General features: G+C 33.5%; 5 protein-coding genes across 7 annotated transcripts; 3 read left to right on the top strand and 2 right to left on the bottom strand.

Moving 5' to 3' along the window:
* The first annotated feature begins 193 nt into the window (after window positions 1–193).
* On the top strand, window positions 194–5,220 carry LOC107937993 (coiled-coil domain-containing protein 93). Its single transcript, XM_016871017.2, has 9 exons — window positions 194–391; window positions 483–596; window positions 701–880; window positions 965–1,044; window positions 1,458–1,497; window positions 1,620–1,727; window positions 2,815–2,895; window positions 4,256–4,378; window positions 4,798–5,220. Exons 1-9 carry the CDS (start codon window positions 311–313, stop codon window positions 4,843–4,845), a joined length of 855 nt encoding a protein of 284 aa, XP_016726506.2. The 5' UTR covers window positions 194–310; the 3' UTR covers window positions 4,846–5,220.
* A 1,932-nt stretch (window positions 5,221–7,152) lies between these two features.
* On the top strand, window positions 7,153–9,155 carry LOC121212606 (photosynthetic NDH subunit of subcomplex B 3, chloroplastic). Of its 2 annotated transcripts, XM_041085712.1 has the most exons (6): window positions 7,153–7,450; window positions 7,562–7,675; window positions 7,972–8,025; window positions 8,141–8,203; window positions 8,448–8,510; window positions 8,959–9,155. In XM_041085712.1, exons 1-6 carry the CDS (start codon window positions 7,250–7,252, stop codon window positions 8,992–8,994), a joined length of 531 nt encoding a protein of 176 aa, XP_040941646.1. In that variant the 5' UTR covers window positions 7,153–7,249; the 3' UTR covers window positions 8,995–9,155. The 2 variants fall into 2 exon arrangements, with proteins under 2 accessions (XP_040941646.1, XP_040941647.1); XM_041085713.1 differs by lacking the exon at window positions 7,972–8,025 and having other exon boundaries at window positions 7,166–7,450.
* A 1,670-nt stretch (window positions 9,156–10,825) lies between these two features.
* LOC121203448 (E3 ubiquitin-protein ligase At1g12760) lies at window positions 10,826–15,192 on the top strand. Of its 2 annotated transcripts, XM_041085710.1 has the most exons (8): window positions 10,826–10,984; window positions 11,105–11,165; window positions 11,275–11,358; window positions 12,061–12,907; window positions 13,631–13,756; window positions 13,855–14,146; window positions 14,410–14,635; window positions 14,767–15,192. In XM_041085710.1, the coding sequence occupies exons 4-8, from the start codon at window positions 12,243–12,245 to the stop codon at window positions 14,844–14,846; spliced, it is 1,389 nt and encodes a 462-aa protein (XP_040941644.1). In that variant the 5' UTR covers window positions 10,826–10,984; window positions 11,105–11,165; window positions 11,275–11,358; window positions 12,061–12,242; the 3' UTR covers window positions 14,847–15,192. The 2 variants fall into 2 exon arrangements, with proteins under 2 accessions (XP_040941644.1, XP_040941643.1); XM_041085709.1 differs by lacking the exon at window positions 11,275–11,358.
* Window positions 15,193–15,841: 649 nt separating this feature from the next.
* Window positions 15,842–19,193, bottom strand: LOC121212605 (transcriptional regulator ATRX homolog). The gene is made up of 3 exons (XM_041085711.1): window positions 18,440–19,193; window positions 16,877–17,132; window positions 15,842–16,441 (listed from the first exon to the last, which is right to left on the bottom strand). The coding sequence occupies exons 1-3, from the start codon at window positions 18,761–18,763 to the stop codon at window positions 16,065–16,067; spliced, it is 957 nt and encodes a 318-aa protein (XP_040941645.1). The 5' UTR covers window positions 18,764–19,193; the 3' UTR covers window positions 15,842–16,064.
* Window positions 19,194–19,886: 693 nt separating this feature from the next.
* On the bottom strand, window positions 19,887–25,285 carry LOC107938015 (syntaxin-32). Its single transcript, XM_016871040.2, has 6 exons — window positions 24,932–25,285; window positions 24,527–24,827; window positions 22,567–22,814; window positions 22,274–22,446; window positions 21,160–21,357; window positions 19,887–20,275 (listed from the first exon to the last, which is right to left on the bottom strand). Exons 2-6 carry the CDS (start codon window positions 24,765–24,767, stop codon window positions 20,155–20,157), a joined length of 981 nt encoding a protein of 326 aa, XP_016726529.2. The 5' UTR covers window positions 24,768–24,827; window positions 24,932–25,285; the 3' UTR covers window positions 19,887–20,154.
* Window positions 25,286–26,370: the final 1,085 nt, after the last annotated feature.

Genomic DNA, 26,370 nt, shown 5'->3' with positions numbered 1-26,370 from the left:
ATTAATTTTATTTATTTTTAAAAATAAAATTATTATATATTAAGAAAATGATTATGTTTCTGGTGCAATTTTTTTGCACGTGTGTGATATAAGTAGAATCACTTGGGCCGAAACTGCATCCAATGGGCCCCTTTAATGCTCAAAACCCTCAAACCATAGCCCACTAACACCATCTTCTTCTCTAGCGTCTAGTAACGGTTTAACAGATCGTTAAAATTAAAGAGCTCGCTTTGAGTACCGCGTCAAGCTACGTCCGACTCAGTGTCCGAGTCAACGATTCCTCATCCTTAGCTGAATCTGATCCTGAACAATGCAAGAGGGCAGCAGCGAGCAGGAATTTAACAGTATAAGAGCTTCAATTGCGATATTGAATTCAAATTTAGATCAACAGGTTAATCTTTTATCGAAAGTTATTTATTTTTTGCTTTTATTATTATTATTAGGTAAATTTCCACATTTCTAATGACCTATTGATGATATAGAATCAAAGGAAGATTAGCGTTCTCAATGAATTACAAAATTTACAAGAGAAAATTCGAAAGGAAGGTGCTGAATCCAAAGTGAAAAAATTCGTTTCCCTTTTGGAGAATTTAAAGGTTTGAACTTCTTTTTCCACTTATTGATATGTTTTAATTATTATTAATAAATTCTAGAATCTTGGATGCAAATTGAAGTTATTATTTCTCAAACGTTTTTTCAGTTACTAGAAAGACAAGAATCTGAAATTCGGTGTGATTTTGATGCAAAACGTTCTTCACTGGAAGCTGAGGTTAGTGATTTGGAGGAAAAAATAGCAGCTGGATCTGACAGCAAGATGCTTTCTCGTGGTTTAGATGGTTCTTTAAATGAATCATTGCTGAAGCTTAATATAGCAAAGAGGGTAAAGTAACTTAATTTTTCATGGACTTAATCGCTTTTAAGTATATAAATAGTTACTAACAATTATGGTATATTTGGGTCATAGGAACTTGCAGCTAGACTGAGGGCAATAGTATCAATAAAGCGTCAGCTGGATGATGCACCCTCCCAGTCAGAACTCATCCAGTATGTTCACCTTCCTTTTCCATTGCTGTAAAGTTTTAGGCCTTGAAATCTTGATATTACATAGGTTGTCTGAATATGACTGAGTTTGGTGATCATTCATGAGAGGTTTTTTACTTGTAACTGTAAAGAGCATTGCTATATGAAACTTTTAGAAACAATTTCAACCAAATAGCAGTATGAAGCTTTTCATTTCATTTCAAATATATTTGTATGTATAACTTGGCACTGCCTGTTATTATCCATATGATAAATCAAGAGTTTAGTTCTGGAGAATGTAGGTTATCCCTTAGCAATGTCTGCTTCCTCTGGGAAAAATAGACAGAAAAGAAAAAGAGAGCAATTAATTTTAGAATTTAATTTTCTTTCTTCTAGGTAAAGTGTAATACTGATGTTGATTTAGCCATCACTTGCAGGTATGAGCGCCGGTTGTCAGAGCTGAACGCTCATATTCAGGTGTGATTTTGACCTAGCTTCTTTTCAACACCCTTTGCTTCACTTTTCTTTTTTTTTTTTTCATTTTATGTTAAGTTCAAATAGCTCTATTAGTGCTAATATTCAACATTTGTCTTGTAAAGGAAAAACTTCAACAAACTCGGAAATTCTATGCAACCTATAATGCTCTCTTGGAGATTAAAGAGTTGATACTAAAGGAAACTTCCTTGTTGAATTCCATAAATTCACAGGTACAACTCAAATGAGTGATATTTCTTGCATTTGTTTATTGGCTGTTATGCTTCTGTCTCTGAACTTTAAAACCTTTAAGTATCAACTTGTTTCTTCCTAGTTAATATAAGTTGCTTTTAGTTTCTTCACACTACTTTGCCAGAAAATAAATATAGGTTAATGTTATTAATTTTGACTGACTTATGCTCTAGCCATTTTGTAATTAGATAAAGAGTCTGGTATTTTGTTGAATGCAGTTTTCTTTGATACTTTTCTGCTGCCTGCTAACATGGTTAATATATTTATTAGCTTCACCGATCTTTTTCTGTGGTTCGGTATCTAGATGCTTTCATTTCTTAACCATGAAACAGGAAGCAATTTTTAAATGTTAACAACAATATAACGGCACACCTTGTAAAGATATAAAAAACAATATTAAATGACATAAAAGAAAATTAATATAAGAATTACCAAATGGAAATAGCATCTTTCGCTGTTACATAAAATGGTGACTCTTTTCCAAAAAGAGAAAACATCTAGTTTTACTAACCACATTGATGGTTACAATAACTTAGTTCAAATGATATAATGACATCCGGATTATTTGTAAACTCTAAACCTAATTCAGATATTGTAACTCCAGTGGATTCTTGTATATCATAAGTAAAATTGTCAAAGTTTATACCAATCAAATTTAGATATTGTAAACCCTATGCCTAATTCAGATATTGTAAACACTAGTGGATTCTAAAAGTAAGTTCAAAAGATTGATCATCAAGTAACATTGTCAAAGTGATCAATCAAAGTATTCCATGTGTTAGGCCCTCAGTTATAATGGTGATTTGCACAATCAAATTCTCATGACTCTGAGATGAACTTGCTTTGCTTCGAATTCCAAGACTATCATAAGTTATACCTTTTTTAAAATTCCAATACTGCAAAGGTTTAAGCCTTATTTCTGTTTCCTAATGATGAAGGAAAACCTTAATCAAGCATTATTTGCAGTATATCCATGTTCACTCCGATTAGCTCTATGTCATCCTCCGACATTTGGCACTGTATAGTTTCTAACCTTTGCTGACATGTTTTATATTTCCTTTCATACAGTTTCAGGAGGCCATTGCTAGCACTACTGGTCGCATGAAATTAATCGAGTCCATGCAGGGAATTGTAAAGGGCAGCCAACAGGTAATGTTACCTTCCTTTTAGCAAGTTGAAAAATAGCAGGGATATATTTGCTTATTCTCACTTCAGTTTGTTCGTCTTGAGTTTGTTTCAACTGCTCATTTGCCCTTGTACAGTGCAAAACTTTTGCTTTGGTATGGATTAATCAAACCTCTGTACTTGGAAATTTAATGCAATCTAGTAAATTGGTTATCACATGAATCATGAATGCCATTGGGAAATTGAGATGGTGATGACATGTGATACTTTTAGTTTGTGGTAAAATATGTCAGTCATCATCCTCTATCTAGCTGACCATCTCTTGATCAATATAATAACCTAGGATGAGATTACCTTCTGCTTTTGGAAATCAAAGAGTGAGAGAGGAAAAAAAATGCAGTTTAGAGAGGGTGAAAGAGAATAAAATCCTCAATTCGTTTACCTCCACTTTCCTATCAAGTATCAACCAAGCAACCATAGCTCTTTCATCACAAAGAATGTGACAGTAGATCTTTGAGGAAAATCCAAATTTGTGTCAAACACCCCAATACCAAAACAAACACCCACAAAGCATGTCTCCAGCAATTAATGTTCACTCCATTTCCAACACTACATCAATTTCAAGGAAACAATAGTTTCACCGGCATTAAGACAAATCAATGGGGCCTATGCGGCTATGCCTTGTATTTTGCTCATATGGTCTAGAAATTTCTCTGAGCTACAATTTTTTTGGCCTCTTATCTAGACATTCTCCTGTACAATTATACTGCTCTAAATGGTGAGGAAAGGCTAAATGGACTTGAATTTCCACCAATACACTTAAGCCACAGTGTAGTCTAACAAAACTGCTTTGAAAGTGTCCTTTTTGCATCTAGGTAGACTTGTGCACATTCCATGAAAGAAAAATGGTATAAAAAGGCATGCCTTAGTTTGTTGTTCTTCTTTTGTTAATTCCCTTTTATTATAACTCTTTATATGCTGTATTTCACAGCACTTTCAGGAAAAATAGAGATATAATTCAATGATGATTGCTAATTAAAGAAGGCAATAAAAATGTTGTCAAGTTTTGGAAGTTCGTTGTCGAAATTGTGTTGCCTTAAGTTTAGAGTGCAATAAATACAAGTTTTATCTTCTCTATTTACTTTTATACTATCTTTATACATATTTTTTATATTAGAACCAAACATGTTAATTATTCAGTTCCTAGTAATTTATTGTTGCTAAGTGATTCATACAAACATGGAACTTCTCCTGGTTAACTGAATTGAAAGTGCAGAAGTTAACAGCTCCATTTCCTACAGAAACTAAATAATGATATTAACCTACTTTGATATTGAGGATGTTTGAGTTTATTTGGGGTTGTAATGAGGCATTTCTTTTGCAGAAGCTAGGGAAGGTGCAACTTGGGCTTCAAGAAGAGCAGAAAGTTTGTGATGCTCTCAAAGAGAGGTATACTGCTGCAATGGCGGAGCAAAGACGCTGCTATTCTCTCTTAAAAGCTTTCCAGGTAGGTAATATTGCACATAATGGTTATGAAATTCTTTTTAAGTCATTTTAAAGAAGAAATGGTGCAAAAATTGGAATCCATTTAAAACAATTGAAAATAAGCTGTGTGCTAGTTTCCATGATCTAGCAGACCAATACAATTTGGTGTTCTAAAATTACAAGCCCTGATGCTCCATGTTCTGTTGAACAAGGATGTCAATCTTGCCTGCTCGCTGATGGCCTAATTGTAAATGCAGATGTCATCCTCAGCTACACTGTATATGAGCTAGTAATAAGGAGATAACTAGTTCATACTGAATTCTTTGCCCAAATCATTTTTTGAATTCAATTGCATCTTTGGGTGGATATTGTGTTTCAGTTCTCACTATCTTCCTTTGCTGCTTAACTCGGAATTTTTACAAAGAGCTTATAATTTATCAGGAGGAATGTGCAAGGAATGAGAAGCTTCAGACCCAGACTTCTTCCTAACTTCAAATTGACATGTTGAAGCATCATTTATACAGTCAAAGCTGCAGATCTCGTGCCTGCTAGGTGTCTAAACGGGACTGATTAAGTGATTCACTTCAAAAATATCCAGATGGAGATCAAATTATCTTTGACCGAAAGCAAACCTTGTGGCCTACAGGTTAGTGCTTTCTTGGTTTTCATATGCAGTTGATGATCCACACTGATGGTGCATCCATCTCACTAAATTCTACACAAACATTATTCACATGAATTGACATAATTACTGGATATAAATTCTTATTGTAAAATAGTTGCCTATGTCAGTTTTCAGATATGCTGGTAAAAATTTATGTGTGAACTGCTGGAAGATTTCACTATATATTTTTTCTTGGACAATCATAATAACTATATCCCTTTTTTTTCTTTTTTTTTTAACTTCATCTGACAAGTGTTTCAACATTTGATTAAATTCTAAGCCATAACGTTGTCATCGTCATGGTAATACTCAAGCAAAGGAAGCTTGGTTTGACTTGTATGAAAACATGACTGCCTTGTTCTCAGGAAGTTTTTCAAGTTTCAAGAATCAAATGCAAGCAAAGTTGTTGATAAGTCAAATTTGTCATCTTATATGATTGGCTTCTTTCAAGGTTTAACAAGAGAAATTGTTACAGTTATATATATATAGACCTTTTAATGGTGCGTGTCTATTGGTTTTGGATTGAATCAATCTGAATAAAGTTAAATTGAGTTTTAAAAATTTCAATGATTTTGATTCGAGTTTAAGTCAATTTTGAGTTAATATTGTTTTTTGTTAGTTTGAGAGTTTTCAGGTTGGGTCATTCTAAGTTCTGGTTGTTTCGAATTCGGATAAATTTAAGTTCGGTTTATTGATTTTTTAAGATAAAATCAGGTTGAACTGAATTTAATTGAGTTTAATTGAGTGCTTTCGATTCAAGCCAAAATTAATCAGTCTAATTATTTACGCCAAGTTCTCATATGTATATACACACAAATCATTTGCTATGGTTTGGATTTCAAGGAGATTCGAGAAATTGTTGAAAAGGTGCGAATGTATTGGTATTTTTAAGAATTTATTAGGGGTAAAGCAAAATTTGATCGATTCGAAAAAATAAAAAAAAATTGGATATCGAATTATTCCAGTTATACAAATTATTTGAGTTAACTCAAATAACTCAATTCGAGTTTCAAGTTTGAGTTGAGTCGATTTGAATTTCACAATTCAAATAACTAGAATAATTTGAATAACAAATTGGTTTAAATACCCTTTTAATCATTGCCAACTTTGAAAATAAATAGATTGATCTCTCTCAACAAATTATAAAAAAAATCAATATAATTTTTTAAATTCAAAATATTTATAAAATTTTTAAATTTTATATTTTTAAAAAAAATCTAAAAATATATATAAAATTTAAAATTTTTAAAATTTTTTAAAATGATAATTTTAAACCTAGTTAAGTATTCAAATTTATTATGAGCCCAAACGATGAATTCAATAAATTTTTGCCAATAATCATGCTCACTGAATAGAAACATTAAACTAAAAGCTCATACAAAATGAGCACCTAAGAAAAGAAGGTCATATGCAGATAATAAAGAACCATATGGTTGCATTACTTGAGATGCTTATGCCCATAAGAAATCAAGTAGCCACCCATTAATATTAATAGAGCTTTGCGCAAAATTTCCTCCTATGATATGAGTTACCATCCCTTGATCACTTATAATACCCCAAACATATGATTGCATTTTTCAACCAAAATGGAAGTATCTCATGTTTTATTATAATTTTTTTGAAAGATTTTCAAATATAAATGTTTTCAAATTTATGTGCTCCAACATGGAATTAATTATATATCTAATTTCATTTCACTCGACTCAATTCGATAATAAAATAGGATTCGTGAACTCGATTAACTCGAAATTTTTTCACTCGATTCGATCCGATCGAACTCTCACCCCTAGTATTTATATATATTTTTTAAATTTTAATTTTTTAATAAATACAAAATATAAATATTAAAATTGGTGAAAGCAAGAAGAATATTAAAAATTTTGTAGCAGTCTGGATGGGCTGACAAAGGTAAATCTCGATGGATTGAAAGGGTTTATAGCATATTATAATAGTGACAAAAACAAAACTATGAAACTAAAATTATGTTGTATCAATTGGTACGACTATGGACACAATGAGTCCTTTCCTTTCTATTTTTTAGCGAAGTTGTTGGATAAAGCCCAAAGAACATGGAGAAATTTCAAAACCCAATAAATGCTGGCCACATTTTTTAACTTTAAACTAACCATAAAAAAGTGCACTCCATTTGAGGCTCAGAATCTTACAAATCAAACTTTGGGGAATTTTGGAGAAATTAAAAAAGCACAGAGAGCATAAGAAAAACAAAAAATGGCATCCTTGAGCTTAACTAGCATAACACCCCAACCAACAACAGGATTTTCATTGAAGAACAGCAACAATTACAGTAACCCAACAACAAAGTTCCTTGCTAAGAAGAGACATGTTGTTCTTACATTAGCAACACCTTCTCCTCAAACCAGTTCATCAACAACATCAGAAAAGCCTGAAATCGAGCTGGAATTTCTTGGGGTACTTTCTTTTTAAGTTTTTTACATCCAAAAAAGATCAACCCATTTTTTTTTATTAAGTTTCCTGTTCATAGAGATTGAATGATGAAATATGTGGTGGTTGGTGGCACAGTCGAAGCCAGGAAGTGATGGGTCGTATCCAGTGGATAAAGCTACAGCAATAAGTGGACAAAAGCTGCTGAGGAACATCATGTTGGATAACAACATTGAGCTTTATGCTGCCTATGTAAGTTGCTTTTAAAAAAAACCCTTCTTCTTTGGTTTTCTTTTTGGTATAGTTGCGGATCAGAATTTAGCTCCGACTCTCAATACATTCGTTATTGTCTACTTAAAAAGTTGAATAATGAGGCACTCAATGAGTTCAAGTTTAACCATACATGACATCACACAATTGATGAAGTAGTCTCATATTTTTAACCACTCCAACTCTACGAAAATAAAATCTCCACCAAAAACAATGCCTAATATTTTAATTTCATACTCTCTTTTTTTAATATTCCTAAGTTGAGATTTTGAGATTAGGGAAAAGTGATGAACTGTGGAGGTTTTGGAAACTGTGGAACTTGCATTGTAGAGGTATGAAAATTAACTACACTGTCACTAATTTTGTTAATTGAAGGAGGCTTAATTTGGGTTATTTTCATTTTAATGAGCAAGCATCAAATTCAAATAAAATAGATATTGTTATCAGATTGTAGATGGGAAAGATCTTTTGAATGAAAGAACCAAGGATGAACTTCGATATCTCAAGAAGGTATATGCTTTTTTCCTCAAGAAGGATGAATTTTTCTTGAAGGTGTTTTCATATATGAAATCTTTAAAATTTAATCCAAAATAAATTTTAAAAAATAGTATAACTTAAATTTAAGATATTATATAATCTCAATTTTATTATTTCAACAACTTTTCTCTTTTTTTTTTTGTATTTTACATAACTTCCTTATAAATATATTTTTTACATAATTTTTTTACGAATATGGTGAATATATGATGTACAGAAACCAGAATCTTGGAGGCTTGCTTGTCGAACTATTGTGGGAAATAAGGAGAACTCTGGCAAGGTATGATGCTGAACTATTTTTCTAGCTTGCAAGGGTGGGAGTATATACTATATAGTTCTAACTCTTTTATTTTTCTTAAAGTGCACTTATTTAACAGTATCCAAATATAGGTATAGAGTTATTTTGCGATTGGGTCAATTTGGATCGAATCAATTTGAGTTTTAAAATTTTGGGATTTTAAGTTTAGGTTATTTAGTATTGGAGTTATTTCATTTTGTTTTATTCGGATTTAATACTTAAGTTTGAATGATTTTAGGTTTAGATCGTTCTAGTTTTAAGTATTTTTTTACTTAAATCATCTTTAAATTTAGAGTTATATAGTCAAATCATATTGAATCAAGTTTAGATATGAATTAATCGGATTAAAATTTCATATTTAGTCATAGAATAAATGTTATTTATATATACATAAACACATTGATGTGTTTTGATTTGTTGATTTTTTAAGGTTGTTGTTCAAAGGCTGCCCCAATGGAAGAAGTGAGAAAGAGATTCATGAGTGACTCTTGGTAACCAATTTCATAACATTTTATGTTTGCCACTCATTTTTTTTTACTGTGGATTTTTTAATTAAAAATTTGTATTATATTTATCATGTTCGAATACGTATCGGATAAATCTATTAGAATATTTGAAATTTTATCATATTAGGATATTTGCAAATGATAGGACATGAAATAATTTTATGTTATTACTAGATTATGATAAATCCATATCGTGAATGAAATTATATAAAAATTAAATGGAAATTTAATTTAAATGGTGAAATAATGTGAAAAGATAAATAGTTTCTACGAGGTCAAGATAAATTTATAAGAAATTTAATGTTTTTGTAGAAGAAACACTAGAATGATGTAACAAATTCAGTAATTCACCGAAATTCCTCTCTTGTAAAATGCTAAAAGGTAAACAATATATTTATTGTTAAAAATTAAAAAAAAGCTTGAAACAACTGAAATAAAAAATACATTGTTATTTGATCATCTAATCAGATAAGTTAATTTGTCTAAAGGAAACGTATTTTGTAGAAAAGTGTTTTTCAAAGAACATTTTTCTTAAAAATGCATTTTCAATTTCTCTCTTCAAAAAAGTTAATTTCCCTAAATTTCGAGAAAAACAACTTAAGTTACTAATTAACTTTAAAAAACAACCTTTTTTTTTTTTTGCTAATTCTCCCTGGGTTCTCCATTTGTTATTCAAATATATAAAGATTTCAAAAATATGTAAAAGAAATTTTTTTAAAAAATGAAAAAGCTCACAAATTAGTAGAGTCCAATGTTGAAATATTCAAACATGATCTCAGGTTTTCAAAATTCAAAATTAACATTTTTTTCATTACTATAAATAAATTAAAATGCTGAGGGAAATTAGTTAAATTTTTAAGTTAAGTTTTAAATTTTAAAATCAATCAATTTAATCTTCAAATTAAAGAATCATTCTAGTCAAGTTGTTCCATAAATTTAGTTAAATTTCAGTTTTAGCTTGGGGATTCAATTACAATAATTTTAAAATTTAACCCATAAATTGGGAGGTTTAATGCAAATAACCCAAAAACAAATAAACGTAGACGGCAAAAATTAGAGATAATCCAGTTGACTCAGTCCACAGCCAGCCGTACGGATAGAGGGGAGAGAATCCAAAAGATGTTTGAAATTTCAAAGTGCAATTCTTTAATTATTACAATTACTATTTATGCCCCTCTTATTTTTAACTATTTTATGGATCATCCATGCAAACAAGCAAACAAAAGTAGGTTCAATCCATACATCATCATCATATAGATATTATGGTTAATATAACATTTGGTACATGAGTTTGGGTTTAACGTTCAATTTGGTATCCTAATTTTTTTTCCCAATTTAACACTTGAATTTAACTTTAATGTTCAATTTAGTAGTTAGACCAAATGAAAACACACTTGTGTTCTCAAAAAAAAAGTATAGGTACTTAATTGGGACAAGAAGAAAAAACTTAGGTAATAAATTAAATATTAAATCCAAACTCAAAGTGCTTAATTGGGAAAAAGAAAACTCAGGTACCAAATTAAATATTGAAGTCAAATATAAATAGTAAATAGTATATTAACATTAAATATTAGGGCAAGCTACATTTTTAGTAACTCAACTTTTTTTTATGTTGTCTTTTTGGGTTACCCAATTATCTTGGATTTTTTTGGGTACTTCTATTTTTACATTAGCCAACTCAAAACAAAAAATATAAAATTAAATAGTTGAATGAATATTTTGTAATTTTTCATAATTAGAGAGTGAAAAAAGAAATTTTACAATTTTATTTACCATCTCCCACCCGTATAAAGCAATACCCAACAAACAAACCCCCCTTGAGCATTTAACTCCTCACCTTTGAAAAGAACTAGAGGCAGCAACAGCGCCTATCCACTCATCGAACGTCGCCGTTATCTTTTCCGGTCACTTTCTCAGCTCTCACAATCCTTCTAGTTTCTGACCACCTTGGTGCGATTCACTTCCGTTGACTGAGTATTTAATAGTTCCTTTTTATTTTGTTTGTTCAAATTTTTATTAGGGGTTGATCGTTTTTTGAATTTTAGTCAACGCTTCCCCCTTTTTTTGCAGCTTAGGAGGAGGAATCGAGTTTTCTTGTTGATCGAGGAACCTAGTGTTTCATCCTTAAGAGGTGTGGTACTGATTCGATCTTAAATACGGTTGCTATTGACTTTGATTTGAATAGTTTTTGGAAGTGAATTTTTTTCCCCATTCTTTACTTTTGTTGAAAATTATTGTAGGAATTAATAGAAAAAAATTCTTTAGCGGCTGAAGAAACTGTATTAGCCACTCCGGTGGGGGCGGTGGGGGTCGGAATTTGGGAGGTGAGGAGGGTTTTCTTCATTGACAAAAGTTTAGTTCTTGAATTGAAAGTGAAGCTGTTATCTTCATTGAGTTAGTTTAAGAATTTTTAAGAACTGGATTTGGATTTTCCCCTCTCCACTAATTTTAAGATGAAATTTGCATAGTTTAAGACTTAATTCCATCCATAAGTTTCTTATTTGTCATAAGAAAGCGTCGAAAGCCTTTGCCTGGTTGAGGGGACTGGTGAGTTTTTAATTCTTTAAATAATCAGAAAGAAAGGAGATTGGATGTTTTTAAGGCAAATCCACGTTGATTTCATGTGCTGGTGTGCAGTTTGAGGGTTACAAAAAATAGACTCTGGGTATGAGCGTAATGCATGCCATTATTTAGTTTTTTTCTTGCTTTCTTTTAAATTTATTGTGTGAATGGTAATCTGTTGATTGCTCTGATGTTATTTGTTATTGGCCATTTATACTTCAGAAAGTATATTTAGGTTATATATGTTTCTTCTTTTCCATGTATTAATTTCTGAAAGCTCAATGGTGCAAACCCTTTCGTTCATTCTTTTGGATAGGATTTAGGGATTCAGTGGGTTCGGTATCTCTTTTGTCCTTTGAGTTTGATTTCTGCTTAGCAACTATTGTATATTCATTTCCTCAAGGGGGAGAAAAAGTTTATATTTTTATTCTGACTTAGTTGCATCTTAATTCTCAACTGAACAGGATTTGTTAATTTATCAACATCTTAAGGTGCCAAATAGTTTAAGTCAATCATCAGAACTTGAACAATAACAGGGAAAAAAGCGTCTATTGTTTCAGCAGAGTTAAGAAGTGGTACATAAAGCAAGTAAACTTTTTATAGGTTTCTATGCTTTCATCATTTTCAGTCGTGTTGGTGAACTTAGATGGGTGTTCCCTCTTCGGGACTGCATTCTGAATATCAAACTGACACTTGTCCATTGTTAATGGAGCAACCAAAGGACTTTAATGGACATGTTATTGACATGCCAAGGATTGATGATACTTCTTCATCCAACTCATCTTATGGAACAACTTCGAATGGGTTGGATGTTTTGCAGCATGTGGATAGACCTTCTACTAGTGCAAGAGCACTAGTTTCAGAACCTTCTCAACCTTCAACATCTTCATCCAATGGTACAAATTCAAGAATCTCATCTTCTGTAAGGAGAGGGGATGCCCGTCGGAGGAGGAGTCCGTTGAATTCTGTTTTGTGGATTTCTGTTGAACTTGTTCTTACAGTGAGCCAGATTGTAGCATCTATTGTTGTCTTGTCTTTGTCACGGAATGAGCATCCCCGTACACCATTGTTTGCCTGGATTGTGGGCTATTCATCTGGATGTGTAGCAACCCTCCCTCTTCTGTATTGGCGTTATCGTCATCATAACCAGGCTTCTGAGCAAGATTCAGCTCAAAATCGCCATGCTTCACACAATAATGCCCCTGCCAGATCCTTTTCTTTCTCTGTGACTAGGACTTCTGATGGGGGTGATCATCGAACTGCAACTACATTACCTAGAGGTGGCCAAAACATGGGAATAACAAGTGCCAGGTACAATTTTCTTTTTTGGAAATCAGGAAAAGAAAAAAGCACGAGAATTATACATCCCGTCTTAAGTTTGTTATGTTTGTTAAATTTTAAGATGAGCATCCAACCTAAAACCAATTAACAATAGGTAGAGTGACCCTTGCTATATTTTTGTGTCCAATTTACCCTCAATTTAACCAATGTGAGATTCACTTGATCTCCCTCAATACAGACCTTCAAATGTAGAAGACAGCAAACCTATCTTGTGGCATGAACTTCACATGCGGAGATAATGACATATCATGAAATGGTAGAGTGCCTGCTCTGATACCATGTTAAATTTTAAAGATGAGCATCCAGTATAATATCAATTAACAATAGATGGAGTGGCTGTTGTCGTAGATCAATTAAGGAAGGTGGAAAACACTTGCTTTGCTTTCACGCCAAATTTTAAGATGGGTATCCAATCTAAAAACCAATTGATAATAGCTAAAGTCGCTGTTGCTATATTTATGCATTCAGTATACCCAATTTAGTTTATGTGAGATTTATTTTGACTCCACTCTGGTACTATGCACTGATAGCATCCTTGAGTTGGACTGGAAATATGATAGGTCTGACCATTTGATACTGAACTTTGACAGAGAGTCATCTCGATGAAGGTTATAATGGACTATAGCCTTGGGGGTTCTTTTTATGGCCCCATGATCACATTTAGTATCCAATCAGCTGATTTTTATATTGCAGAATAAAAGCACTAGTGGAATACTTCAAAATGATTTTAGATTGCTTCTTTGCTGTTTGGTTTGTGGTTGGCAACGTCTGGATCTTTGGTGGGCACTCATCTGCCAGTGAGGCTCCTAACTTGTACAGGTAGTGGCCGTTGCAGATTGCAATATTCTGCATTTAAGTTTTTATTTGTACTTTTCTTGACGATTCATCCATTTTGTTTCATCTTTTTCTCTTTCCAGGTTATGTATAGTTTTTCTTACAATTAGTTGTATCGGATATGCAATACCCTTTATTCTATGTGCCACGATCTGCTGTTGCCTGCCTTGTATTATTTCTGTCCTTGGATTTAGAGAGGATCTATCACATGCAAGAGGGGCCACACCTGAATCCATCGAGGCTTTGCCAACTTACAAGTTCAAGGTGAAGAAAAATAGAAATAGTGATGGTAAGGATGTCAACTCAGGCGCCAGTGAGGGTGGGGTTGTGGCTGCAGGAACGGAAAAGGAAAGGATCATCTCTGGAGAAGATGCAGTGAGTGTTTCCTTTCATTATTGTTTTCATAATTCAGTGACATGTCTTGTATTCCCGATAATAAGATAAAAAGCATGTTCATTATATGGGTTTCTTAACTGCTTGGCTTCGCAATTTTCCATTATACTTAACTATCTGATATCTCCGCGACCAGTAGGACTATGCTCTGATTACTTGGGAATTATCAATCAGGCTTTTTTCCCTTAGATTTTTCTTCTTCCTGTACGTACTGATAGTATTGGAACTTCTCGGATTTTGAACAGGTCTGCTGCATTTGTTTGGCAAAATACACTAATAACGAAGAGCTAAGGGAGCTCCCATGTTCTCACTTCATGCACAAGGAATGCGTTGACAAATGGCTAAAGATCAATGCATCTTGTCCTCTTTGCAAGAACGACATTGGCGAGAATGTACTGGACGCAATATCCGGGACGAGCACAGCCAGCATCTTGAGCTCACTGTCGGGAGCACATGATAACCAGCGACGAGGTGAGAGAAGTGTGGACAACAATTATAGAAGCTCTGGGTTTTAATGATATATAGTAATAAATGTAACACATAAAAATATATATAAATATATATATTGATGAGTTGGAAATTGATATTGTGTATGGTGCCAGCTGCATACAGTTTGATGGTGTTTCTACTAATGTGTTGGGTGGTCGTCCCTTCCATTCTTTATGGTTATCTTACGGGGTGAAAGTGAAACACTGAGAATTGAGATGTAAGCTTGTTACTCTCACTTGACTGTGACTGACAGACACAACACAAACAAAAACAAACCAAACACACGGCAAATTCTTCGATCACCAAAATATTGTTGTTGTTGTTGTTGTACCCCCATCACATTGGCGTTGTGCATTTGTTATGTATGATCTGTTTACTCTCATTATCTGCTATATGTAATTACTCACACACAACGTATACATGCATATATATATAATTGCAGAATTTGCAAGCTATATAGGTTTTAGCTGGGATAAGTTGTATTGGGGCTTCAAAAACAATGAAAATGAATGTAGGGTCGAATTTGAAGCTTTTCTTTCTATTTTTGTCCATTCGAGTTGTACATGTACACGAGTCAAAGTTATGCTGATGCTAGAAAAGTTGAAAAATTAAGGTAATCGATTAATCTCCTACTTTTATCCACTAAATGATCAATTTAAAGTTTTTAATTAATATTATTGAACTAACTTAACATCAGTTAGGTTAGGTTTGACGAAAATTTATATATTTTAAAATTGAAAACATATATTAAAAGTAGGTCAAGATTGATTGTGAAATTTCATGAACATAACTTAGTTTAAAAGCTTATAATGGACTTGAATGAACCGAATTGATTAAATGACATTAGTCAGGTAAATCATTTTGAAGGGTTATCCGGCTAGGGCTCAGCTCCGCTTGTCAACCTATTTTATTATTCAAATAATAAATTTGATTTTAATTCGTATGAGTCGAATCAAGCGGGAACGAGCTTATATGGTACATGAGGTTACAAAAGAAAGAGATTGGGGATTAAAATAAAATAAGCAGGGTTCTTTTTCATCGTTAAAATATTAAAATACATCAAATTTAAGTGGATCCTTTCCTTTATAAATATATCATTTTTAATAAAGTTCTCAATCCGCAATTAGATATATCGAGCATTCCTTTTGTCTCATCTACAGCACCAAATACATGTAATAAACATGTAAGTTTTAGTGTCAACGGCTGCCTAATGAAGAATTCTTAGCAAACAACTACAACCCTAAAACAGTTTACAATTTTCGTTTTAGTTCATTCAAATACAACTAAAATGTCACCATTTTCGCTGAACCGAAGCTCACTGTTTATTTCATATTGTCATATGAACAACAATAAAATACATGTTCATATCTCAAATACATATATATATATATAAGAACAAGGGGATTTGTTTTTACCGCACTGGCTGTTGGTTGTAATGGTTCTTCTCTTTCTTCTTTGCTGCAGCTAGCCTTGCACTCCTTGCAGCTGCTTCTTGTGCGGCAGCTTTTGCAGCAGCATCCATCTCTTTACTAGATTTCTTCTTCTTCATAGAAGCCACCTTCTTTAGCCGCTCTTTCACATCAATGGCAGATGCATCCTCCTCGGTCTGCTCAGTCCCAGCAACTTCATCTGGTCCATTGGTGGTGGCATCTGCACAAGTAGGCTGATCCTGTGATTCTTTTCCTTCCTTTGTTTTATCTTTCTTTTTCTTCTTCTTGGCGCTTTTAGACTCTCCTACAGGGTTCTCCTTCTTTTCTCCCTTCCCGTCTTTGTTCTCTTGCACAGCATCTGCAGATATAAAAGATAAAAAGGCTTAACTTAGTATATTATAGACTTTCCGTTGTTGATATTCAAGTGTGGTTCCGGGACTATAAATGCAATCTTACAGTTAAGTGAACGATAGATAGCCTAAGAGAATATTTTATGAATATAAAAGGTTGCACGCCTGTGCTTGAGAGAGAATTTCATATCCCAAAAGCAGACTCAAAAACAACTTCAACCTCATTATATGCATTTTGTCCCAAAGAAGAAACATCAACCATCCATTATTGTATGTCAAAACAAAAATCACCCTAAAATTTGATTCTAGTGCTTTCTACCCTCGAAAATGGGAATAAATAATACAAAGACCTGACTTCCCACTGAAAATAGGGAACATTGTCACAGGCAAACAATTACAGAGTACCATAAGAATAATATAAGCAAAAAGTAGGTTAAAGCTACCGTGTGACTCATCCTGGCCATTGCTCTCCTTCTGTGTAACTCCAAAATCAGCAAGAAGAGCCTCCAGCTCCGCAAGTTCCTTTTTCTTCCTTTCTTTCTTTGAAAGTTGTCTTTCTGGCTCCTTGGGTGGTGGAGGGACCTCAGCAGCCTTTTCTAGCACAGGCTCAGGATGTACTTGACTCTCTGGTTCATGGTCATGATCTTCCTCAATATCATCATCACCTTCCTCTAAAATATCTTCTTCGCTCTCACTGTCCTGCAAATTTAAGATCAATTAAAATTGATACATAACTTGCGGAAAGCAAACTAATTTCCATTATTCATTCTATATCAATTCAATCGGATAAATCACCAATGCTCAAGGGACTTGTCATTTTGGCAAAATAACAAAAGCATAAAAGGACCCGAGCGTTAGGAGCGCCCAGAAGGAAATCCCAGCTGGCTCTCTGTTAGTAACAGTAGCTATGATGTTACATCATTATATGCCATCCACATATTCTCCTAGACAAGTATAACTCAAGCCTATTGCACTTGTTTGTTTCCCTTCTTCAACCAGCTTAAATTGCAAGAAGCATACAATGAACTTCCACTTAGAACAAGAGAACTAAAAATGTAGCACGATAACTTACGGATTTATGCAACACGACTATGGATAATAAGTGAATTGAAAAAATGCACTGATATGATCTTTTTCCCCCCACTTCTCCTTAGGAGGATTCCACAACAAATTTCCTATCTAAAGGAGAAATAAGATCCAAATCCAATGATAGAAGGCAGGAGTGTGAAATTAGATCATGTTACTGGTACAAAAAGAGTTAATATCATAAAAAATGTATAGTAAGTTTATAACGTGATCATATTATAAAGTATTGGAAACACCATAATACTAAATTAGAACAATAAATAAAGGCAAACTAAAACCAAGAGAAACCACCATTGATTTCTATGATAACATAATATATATACATATCTATATAACATCATTCACAGAGTAAAGACCAATATGTTCTTCACTTAAGCTCTGTCAGTAAATAGTTCCGTTGTAGCAAACGTTTCTCCTTTTTCTATATTTCATTTTAGAGCAAGGTTCCTGAGTTAACAACGTCAATCATAGTACACTTCAAAGTATCGCAATCCAAATAATTAGAGTATTCAAAGATGAACAAATGACCATGGTCTTCACCAAAAACTTGCCTATAATCCACTGCTGGCAAAAAGAACCATGAGTAGCATCTATTACTCAATTTACTTGGAAAATCCAGCAAGTTTTTTTTCCTACTTAATCCTACTCTACAAGGTCCTTGGGAGTTTTGGGAGTTCCCACAAATACATTTGGCACAATACCATCGGTCAATCCATTAGCTTCTAAAAGTTCACTTTTTTTCCCGTCCATTCTACCAGTTCCCACCACTTAATCATCCAGAACCATTCAAATAATAGCAAAACAAAATCCAACTAGAGGCTTTAATAATATAAATCTTCACAAATTGCACTACAGAATTCCATAGCACCAATTCTGAAAAGAAAAGACTAACTGATCGTTTGAGAGACAAATTAAGTCACCTCTACATGGGAATTGTTGTCTTCAAGACTCTGAGACGGCTCAGAGGACCTCCAATCAGGCTGAGGAGGAGCTGTTGTAGCATAATAATCATCGTCATCATCAACATCGGCCCACGATTTGCCCGTAAGCGGCGCCGGAGACCAAAAGACCTGCGGCTCGGCTTCTTTTTCCGGCTGCTGCTGAGACTTGGAAGAAGATTTCTTCGAAGAACCTCGGTCCTTATCAGATTTCTTCTTCCTCCTGAGAGTTTCAAGAGCCGCGAAAACGTTCGTATTATTGATCACTAAAGAACCCTCCTGTCTACGGCTACTTCCTCCCGCCATTTCTCACTGTTCCCTCCCAACCGAATTCAAAAAAAAAAAAACCGTCGAATCGAAAAATATAAGAAAACTGAATATTTCGAAAAATAAAAGAGAGAAACGGAGATCGAAATTTGATTAAAAAAAAGATAGAGAAGGCTAAAAAGAGACTGTGTTGGGGTTTATTCAAAAATGAGGAAGTGATACAAGATAATAAGAGAAGAGCGTTTGTTTCTCGGGAAAATGAGTGATGGAAACGGATGAGTAATGGTGGAAGAGCAGAGACTGTAAAGTATAGGGTTTGGGTGGTAGATAATGTAAACTAAAATGGACTAATGAGAGAGAAAGAGAAGCGGTGGATGTGATTTTAATATGTTGTCTTATGTGCAGCTGTCTATCGCTCCGCTTCCACTTACGTCTCTCACTGCTCTTACATGTATATCCTACCCCACTCCATCCAAATCCAGATTTTTATGTGATTTTCGTTTATACCTTTGTTAAGTTTTCCTTCTTCTTTTTTTCAGAAATTTAACATTATAAATAATTTTAAAATTGTAAAAGAAATCTCTCTCATTCTACTCTTCAAATCATGCAATATATATTTGTATTTTAACTTAGCCAAATTTAATATTTAAATCTTTGTACTTTAATGTGATATTTTTTTATGAAATAGTTTAATATGCACACTAAATATGTATCACCATTGTGACTGCCTTGCATAAAGCCAAACCAAACCACATTTCATCCATTGCTATTCTTCATATTAGGGACCAGAATGGAAGATTTCTCGAACATGACAATGATATAGTTAGGAAATTTTTAGTGTTAAAAACTGCTCTAATTATAGTCGTAAAGAAAAATCTGATAATGCCCTCTGAAAATCAAAGGAAGACCTGTTCTATTAACACAATGAGAGAATTAATACAAAACACAGAATGATCCAATGAAAAGATGAAAAAGATGACACGCTAAAGTGGATAATTAGGAGGGAGAGCCAAAAAGCTTTAGTAGGACAATTCCAATCATAGTTATATCTTCGCTTTTGTTTTGTTTTATTGTATCAGAAAAATAAAAACCCAACTAAAGTGAACCTTTAAAACTTGATTATCGGTATAGTTGGGCACAATATCATACTCCTTATCAAAAGTAGATAAATAAATAAGCTATAGTGTTTTTAAATACCTTCTACAAATTGCACGTTTCTACTCATACATACACATCACAGTGATAAAAATGGGTCCAATCACAACACAGCAGGACTGAATTGTGGGCAAAAAGAAAGATGGTATATATGAAAAGAACAGAACAGTCAGAAAAAAAAAGGCATTATCATTATCGTTCTCTTTTCAATCTCAGCTTTGTCACACACTTTATTGACTATGCCACAAAGAATAGGAATACCATAAGGAAAAAAATCAATACAAAAATATCTTCATCATCAACCACCTGTTAGACGATATGCTGTTTAGGTACTTGAGCAATGCTCCTTGTGCTCCCTCCACATTTGATAATGTGTCATCCATGTTCTCATCAATCCTGTAAAATAACATATCACAAGTCCCAATCAGTGGTCCTTAGATGCAGTAAATGATCCAGACCGTGATATTGATGCACCTGTTCTTATTGAGTTTATGCCAAACATTTTATATTTACCCCAAAATGGTTAAAAGTACCATAGAGACCCCTGTACTAGGAGTCCGATTGCATTTTGCCCTCTCTGCTAAAAAATAGACAAATTAGTCCTTGTACATTAGATCAAAAAGCAAACTGGACATTTTGTTTAAAATTTCGTCCATTTTTACTGTTAATAACTGATCTTTGTACATCAGCATCAATTAGACGTGGCATGCCACGTGCCACTGTCAGATTATTTCACCAGCCACGCCAATTTTTAACAATATAAATGGATAACATTTTAAACATAAAGGACCAATTTGCTCTCTGATCTAACATACAAGGACTAATTTGCCCATTTTTTGAGTTGAGTAGGCAAAATGCAGTCTGACTCCTAGTACAAAAGCCACCATGGTACTTTTACCCACAAAATGCAACACGCAACATGACTTTGTTTACTATAATAAACAAATGACATTCACAAATTCTTCCTAAGTACCAAATAGATAATGCATTTTCAGGACCACATCACTAAGTGGTAAACAAATGACTGCATGGCCAGTCATTTGTTTAGGAGGCCAAGACATTTACAAGACTTACAACGACAAAGCCAGAAGTCAAAATCAGTAGAACAACAATGGGGTTACTAATTCCATATAATTTTAAACACCATGATGCAGCTGCAATAATTTATAATTGATTACTGAATTAAATCATTGTTTCTGGCATGATGCAATTACGTGAAACTCAGATATTAGAAAATAATATATATATATATGATAAGCGAAGTTCCTTCAATAAAAAACCTGATAGCAATTTCTCCTTGCTGAGAAACCAGAGTGGCTAGCTGGTTGAATATAGTGCCTAGCTCATGAATCGTGGATTCTACATTTTGAAGAGCTTCGGCTCTGCTCTGCATGTAACTGTCTTGCAATGGAACCATTTGTTGTTGATGCTGTTGTTGTTGCTGGAGAAAAGGCTGACTCTCTGCATCCACCTGCTTTCTGTATAAGTAAGAACCAAAAATGAAGTTTCACTATCAAACAGAATTTCCAGTAGATATAATTCAAATAAGAAGTTAAACCCCGTTAGAACTAAAATAGAACAGTCAACAGTAGTTTTTTTAACACAAAAGTCAACAATAGTTCATTCCAGAAAACTAGAAAAAGAAATGGATTGTTAAAAGCGGGGGGGGGGGGGGGACTGCATGAAGAATAAAAGCAGATGTGCAGCATTCAACCATCACAAGCACATGCGAACTGCACAAAAAGCAAACAAGAAATACAATTCTGTGCCTGTTCTGGACAAAAGAGGACAAATATACAACTGTTACAAACTGCTACAAACGTACAATAAATTTTAAAATGTGTTATGAACACGAGAACAGGACCGAGTCAAAAGACAATTGACGGAGAATCAAGTCAATTGCGCTCCCTTTATCTCAATTACCTATAGTGATTGATAGTTCAGTTCATCAAAGGGAGACTAAAACATTAAGACTCGTTAGAGAGATGCAAATCTAAAACTCCTTAGGGCCTTCTATAGAAATTCTGCTTGGGGTTTAGCATTCCATAAGTCCATTTAAATAAAGACTAGTCTTATTACATAAATGGGAAACTTATTCTAAAATGAAAATAAATTCTCCGAAAGAAAATCAAAATCAAGAAACCTAAGGAATTAAATCAAATCGCAACCTAAGCCTTAATTAGAAAATTGAAATTAATGGCCTTTCCTAATGTAGGTTCGGCCAATGACAAAATGTTCCATATCCAGTAACAAGTTCATCATTAAATGGACTTGCAAATTCCAAAAATTCAGTAATTATTGTAAGTGCTATATTATTTCATGCGGTTAATAAGGCATGTTACATGTACCAAAGGGAAAGTTGCTTAACTGCAGATCATCTGAATAAGCTGTTACCTTGGAAACAACTGAGATGAAGATGCAGACCCATTAGCCCATTGAGGAAGGTTGTTTGAAGCTCCTGCCGCTGATTTGGCAGCCAGGGGGCGCTGCCGTATAAAAGGATTTGGAGAATCCTTTGAAGCAGTGGAAGAAAATAACTGTCTTCTATTCTCGTGAACCTTTAAATTCTGGACAACGCAATTTGATTGCCAGTCAAAGGAATCAATTGCCAATGACATTACTACAAGGAACAGTAGCAAAACAGATCAAATTAAACAAAGCAAATAGACTGAAAAACTCAGCCTTACCTCTGTTCGCATGGTGAGGACATCTTTAAACTCTTTTGTGGCACTCATTAAGCGATTCTTCAAGTCATCGACAACTGTGGTTGAATGACTAGATGTGTCACTGGAGACACCACCTTCGTTTTTAGAATTGCAGAAAAGTTGCAGGTCTACCACAGCAGAATTAAGGGCAGTGATATCCTGCTTGATAACTGCAGTGAGCTCTTGAATTTCCATAGTAGGGTCATCAAAAACTGAAGTCCTCTTGGCCACTGAAAAGTAAAATATGGGATTTTTTTTTTTAGTATCACAATAATAATAAACTCCTACAAATATCTGGTCTTTTTGTCTTCTATAATATGTTACTGACAGTTGTGCACACTGGATTTCATCAAGTTTTGCTACAGCAATAGTATGACCTAAACCAAGACAACCAAGATTGGACAACTTGCTACTTCAGTTCTTATGATCAAGTTCTAACAATTGTTAATTCAATTCCTATCAAACCAAAGACGGGAAAAAGAAGGGGAAACGGAAAAAGTTCATGGTTTTGACTATGGAAGTTTCTGCATAGCATAATATCTGCTTAAAGTGTAGTACTCGAGGATATACACAATAATCCAGCAGTAAAACTGTAAACAAAAAGATAATGAAGTTTCTCTTACTGTGACCATAATCTTGAGTAATTTGTTTCAGTTCAAGGATGACCAATGAATAAACTAATTTAAAACCACTTTTCCATAGATGTAAGCAAAGTACAATTTGAGTATTTGACAAATGAATAATTTCCTAATCCACTATGTACACCATAAATATCATGTACAATAAACATAACCAAACAAATATCATTACTCACTGGTATCATTAAAGAGTTTGTCAGGCAGAAAAGGAGAAGGTGAAAAAGAGGAAAGAAAATGATTTTGCCTCATTCTTGGTCAGAAAGACAACAAAAGCCATTGCCATTTCCTGCAGGTGCTCATGTGGCTGGCAACCCACCCAAGCCCACAGGCGAGACCAATTAGGTCCATACTTTAGAGCTTATGCAAGTGTCTGACCCGATTAAATTATTGTTTTAATAAATAATAAATTTATTTATTATGTGAAAACTATTTTGGATATTGGTAATAAAATAACATTATACTATTTTTATACCAAAATAATATATAAATGGGCGACCAAGGCTGATTTGAGGTTGACTTTTGAAAAAGGGAAGTTGGTTAGGACCGAACTGGCCCTGCCCATATTAACAAAAATCAATCCTCTCAAATTACAAATCTTAAGGGAGTGAATATTTGATGGTGTAAGTTTACTGCTGCAAAATGTAAAAACTTACTCACCTTTGTAAAAATGTTTGCCCTTCTATCTACACCTCACTTGAAAAGGTTATAAAGGATAAACCATGTGTTTTCATTTTTCTTTCACTTTTCAATTTTATCAAGCATTCTTTAGAAATAACATTTTAATTTCCATCATTCTTAAAAATCACAAGCCAACAGTTCAACTAATCCTCCATTTATATCGGTGCTACGGATACCCTATTAACAATAGTGGAAAGAAACAAAATATATTTTCATTCCTTTCACTTTTTGTTGCCTCTGAATATTCTAGCCTTACACTTTTCCACACTTGATACCAAATAAAGCATCAATGAACATCTTTCTTTAAAATCATACTCTTAAGAGACTTTTTGACCCAACAGGAGCTTTGAATTGTTTCAAGCACATTCTTCCCATATATTGTTTGACTGAAATAGTTTCAAGTATCTAAGTTCATTTTTACACAACCCATAAGTCCATTAAATCTATAACTCCTCTTAGAAGCTCCTAAATACTAAGCTACACGCTCGGAGAAGCTAAATTTCAGGATTTAAATAACCCATGCCTAGCTTACCTTCATTTTTTTCTAAAAACGATATACCATATAAACATTCCTTTTGAAGAAAACCAATTCCAAATGATTAAATGAAGCAGATATGAGTACTTACATTTTGCTAACTTTGAAAGCTTCTGCGAAGTCTGATGAATTCCAAATCCAATCTTCGAAGCCCTCCTATTAAACTCAGATTGATGCGCAACCACAGATCTCTTTTCCTCCGCTCTCGAACTACTGCTACTCGGTCCATTTTGGCTCGTTCCAGACGTGATCGACTTCCTTAACCTCTCCGACACGCTCAGAAATTCTTGCGTCCGATCCCTAAATGACGATTGTACCGCTTTTGCTTTCATTTTTTCTAATTAACCTCCACGATCTTTAAAAAAGAAGTCTCTAATCTAACATCTGATTCCCTGGAAAGAAAATGAAAAGGATTTTTTTTTAAAAAAAAAAACATAATTCCGTCGCTTTTCTTTGCAATTGAGCAGGAATTAGGGATATGGACGAAGATTCTTACTTCAAACTGAAGAGATCTGACACCGAAATATCTCATACCAGCTCAACCTTTGGAACGAATATTGTCGTATAAACTCGAATTTTTTTTCAATAGGATAAGAAATTGAAGGTCCAGATTTAGATCGAAATCGACATCGATATCAATAAAAATGCTAATAATTTGCAACGAGTAAAAGATGAATGCGATTGGTGGGCGAATTTGAAAGCGAAGAATTTCCGGATGTGGCTTTAAACAGGGAAATTGCAATGGTAATAGGGAAGGCAACGATGCAATAGAAAGGAATTTTACTATAGAATTTGGGCCATTGTGGTGCTTAACATATAAGAAGATCCTTCAATTTTATTCATAAATTTAAGGGTAAATTATGCCAAAAAAATGTCCTATACTTTAACCACTCAATTTTAAAAAATCTCAAGTTTGTCACTAAACTATTCTAAATTTATTGTTTAAGTCATTAAACTATTTCAACCTTATTCTTTTAGGAGCTTATTCACATATGCCGAATTTAAGCTCACTTCGAATCAGAGCAATATGGCAATTTTACAATTTCTCTAAACTCTAGGATTAAGTTATAAATAAAAATAATAATTTCATAGATTTTCTCAAATAATTTATTCAGATAATTTTCTCTCTATATCTATCTCTTAAATTCATGTAAGTGAAAAATAATAACCGATAGTTTTCTTTATATAGAGAGAAATTAGATAGTTCAACTGCAATTAAATTTAATCACTTTAATATTAAATTAGTATAATACTTATCTACAAGACAAATATTTAATATATTAAAATAATATTATTTTTGGATTAGTTAATTTGAAATCAAATTATCCGATAGAAATGTGATTCCTCCACTGCTAAATTGCTGAAGGACAACCCACCGACTACCGGAATGTCTTTGTGGCTGCCGGCACCATCGTGTCCAATAGTGTCATCGCAGCTGCAACACCCTGAGCTAGTTCGACTACTGTCAGTTCAGTCGTTGCCGGTTCAGTCCGGGCCTAATGACGGGTCCGATTCAACCAGTTTTGGGTCTCAATTTTGGGTTTTCGAGCCCAATTTTCAATCTCAAATTCAATTTTCAAGTTCAATTACCCATTGAGAGTCAGAAAATTAATTTTCAAAAATATCATATTTATTTTAATTAATTTGAGTAATTTAAATTTACTTTATTAAAATTAATTTTACCAATAACCACTAGAAAATTAATTTTTCAAGAAAATTCTTTAATTAAATTCTTTAGTTGAACAATTCTCACAATCACCCAATTCAATTCCACATTAAATAAATCGATTCAATTAAATTATTTCCGAAGTCGTAGAATTTCATTCTTATTCAAATGTAGTCAAATTGAAATTTTATTGAGCTAGCAGAGGGACCAATCGAACATATACAATTAGGCTATAGTAATTGCAATTATATTCGGAAGCATCGTTCCGA

Source organism: Gossypium hirsutum, chromosome A13, assembly GCF_007990345.1.
Source record: "Gossypium hirsutum isolate 1008001.06 chromosome A13, Gossypium_hirsutum_v2.1, whole genome shotgun sequence".
Classification (NCBI taxonomy): domain Eukaryota; kingdom Viridiplantae; phylum Streptophyta; class Magnoliopsida; order Malvales; family Malvaceae; genus Gossypium; species Gossypium hirsutum.
The sequence above is the reverse complement of the archived record's forward strand: the minus strand, read 5'-3'. Positions and strand labels throughout refer to the sequence as shown.

Bases quoted from the DNA above. Each gene is read 5' to 3' on its own strand.
- LOC107937993 (XM_016871017.2), top strand. From the start codon at position 311: ATGCAAGAGGGCAGCAGCGAGCAGGAATTTAACAGTATAAGAGCTTCA. The intron at 392-482 runs GTTAATCTTTTA...TTGATGATATAG, and splicing joins ATTCAAATTTAGATCAACAG to AATCAAAGGAAGATTAGCGT. The intron at 597-700 runs GTTTGAACTTCT...ACGTTTTTTCAG, and splicing joins CCCTTTTGGAGAATTTAAAG to TTACTAGAAAGACAAGAATC.
- LOC121212606 (XM_041085712.1), top strand. From the start codon at position 7,250: ATGGCATCCTTGAGCTTAACTAGCATAACACCCCAACCAACAACAGGA. The intron at 8,026-8,140 runs GTATGAAAATTA...TATTGTTATCAG, and splicing joins GTGGAACTTGCATTGTAGAG to ATTGTAGATGGGAAAGATCT. The intron at 8,511-8,958 runs GTATGATGCTGA...TGATTTTTTAAG, and splicing joins ATAAGGAGAACTCTGGCAAG to GTTGTTGTTCAAAGGCTGCC.
- LOC121203448 (XM_041085709.1), top strand. From the start codon at position 12,243: ATGGGTGTTCCCTCTTCGGGACTGCATTCTGAATATCAAACTGACACT. The intron at 12,908-13,630 runs GTACAATTTTCT...TTTATATTGCAG, and splicing joins ATGGGAATAACAAGTGCCAG to AATAAAAGCACTAGTGGAAT. The intron at 14,636-14,766 runs GTGAGAGAAGTG...GTATGGTGCCAG, and splicing joins ACATGATAACCAGCGACGAG to CTGCATACAGTTTGATGGTG.
- LOC121212605 (XM_041085711.1), bottom strand. From the start codon at position 18,763: ATGGCGGGAGGAAGTAGCCGTAGACAGGAGGGTTCTTTAGTGATCAAT. The intron at 17,133-18,439 runs GTGACTTAATTT...TTAAATTTGCAG, and splicing joins ACAACAATTCCCATGTAGAG to GACAGTGAGAGCGAAGAAGA. The intron at 16,442-16,876 runs GTAGCTTTAACC...TTATATCTGCAG, and splicing joins TGGCCAGGATGAGTCACACG to ATGCTGTGCAAGAGAACAAA.
- LOC107938015 (XM_016871040.2), bottom strand. From the start codon at position 24,767: ATGAAAGCAAAAGCGGTACAATCGTCATTTAGGGATCGGACGCAAGAA. The intron at 22,447-22,566 runs GTAAGGCTGAGT...TGCGTTGTCCAG, and splicing joins TCCTCACCATGCGAACAGAG to AATTTAAAGGTTCACGAGAA. The intron at 21,358-22,273 runs GTAACAGCTTAT...TTACTTATACAG, and splicing joins TCATCTCAGTTGTTTCCAAG to AAAGCAGGTGGATGCAGAGA.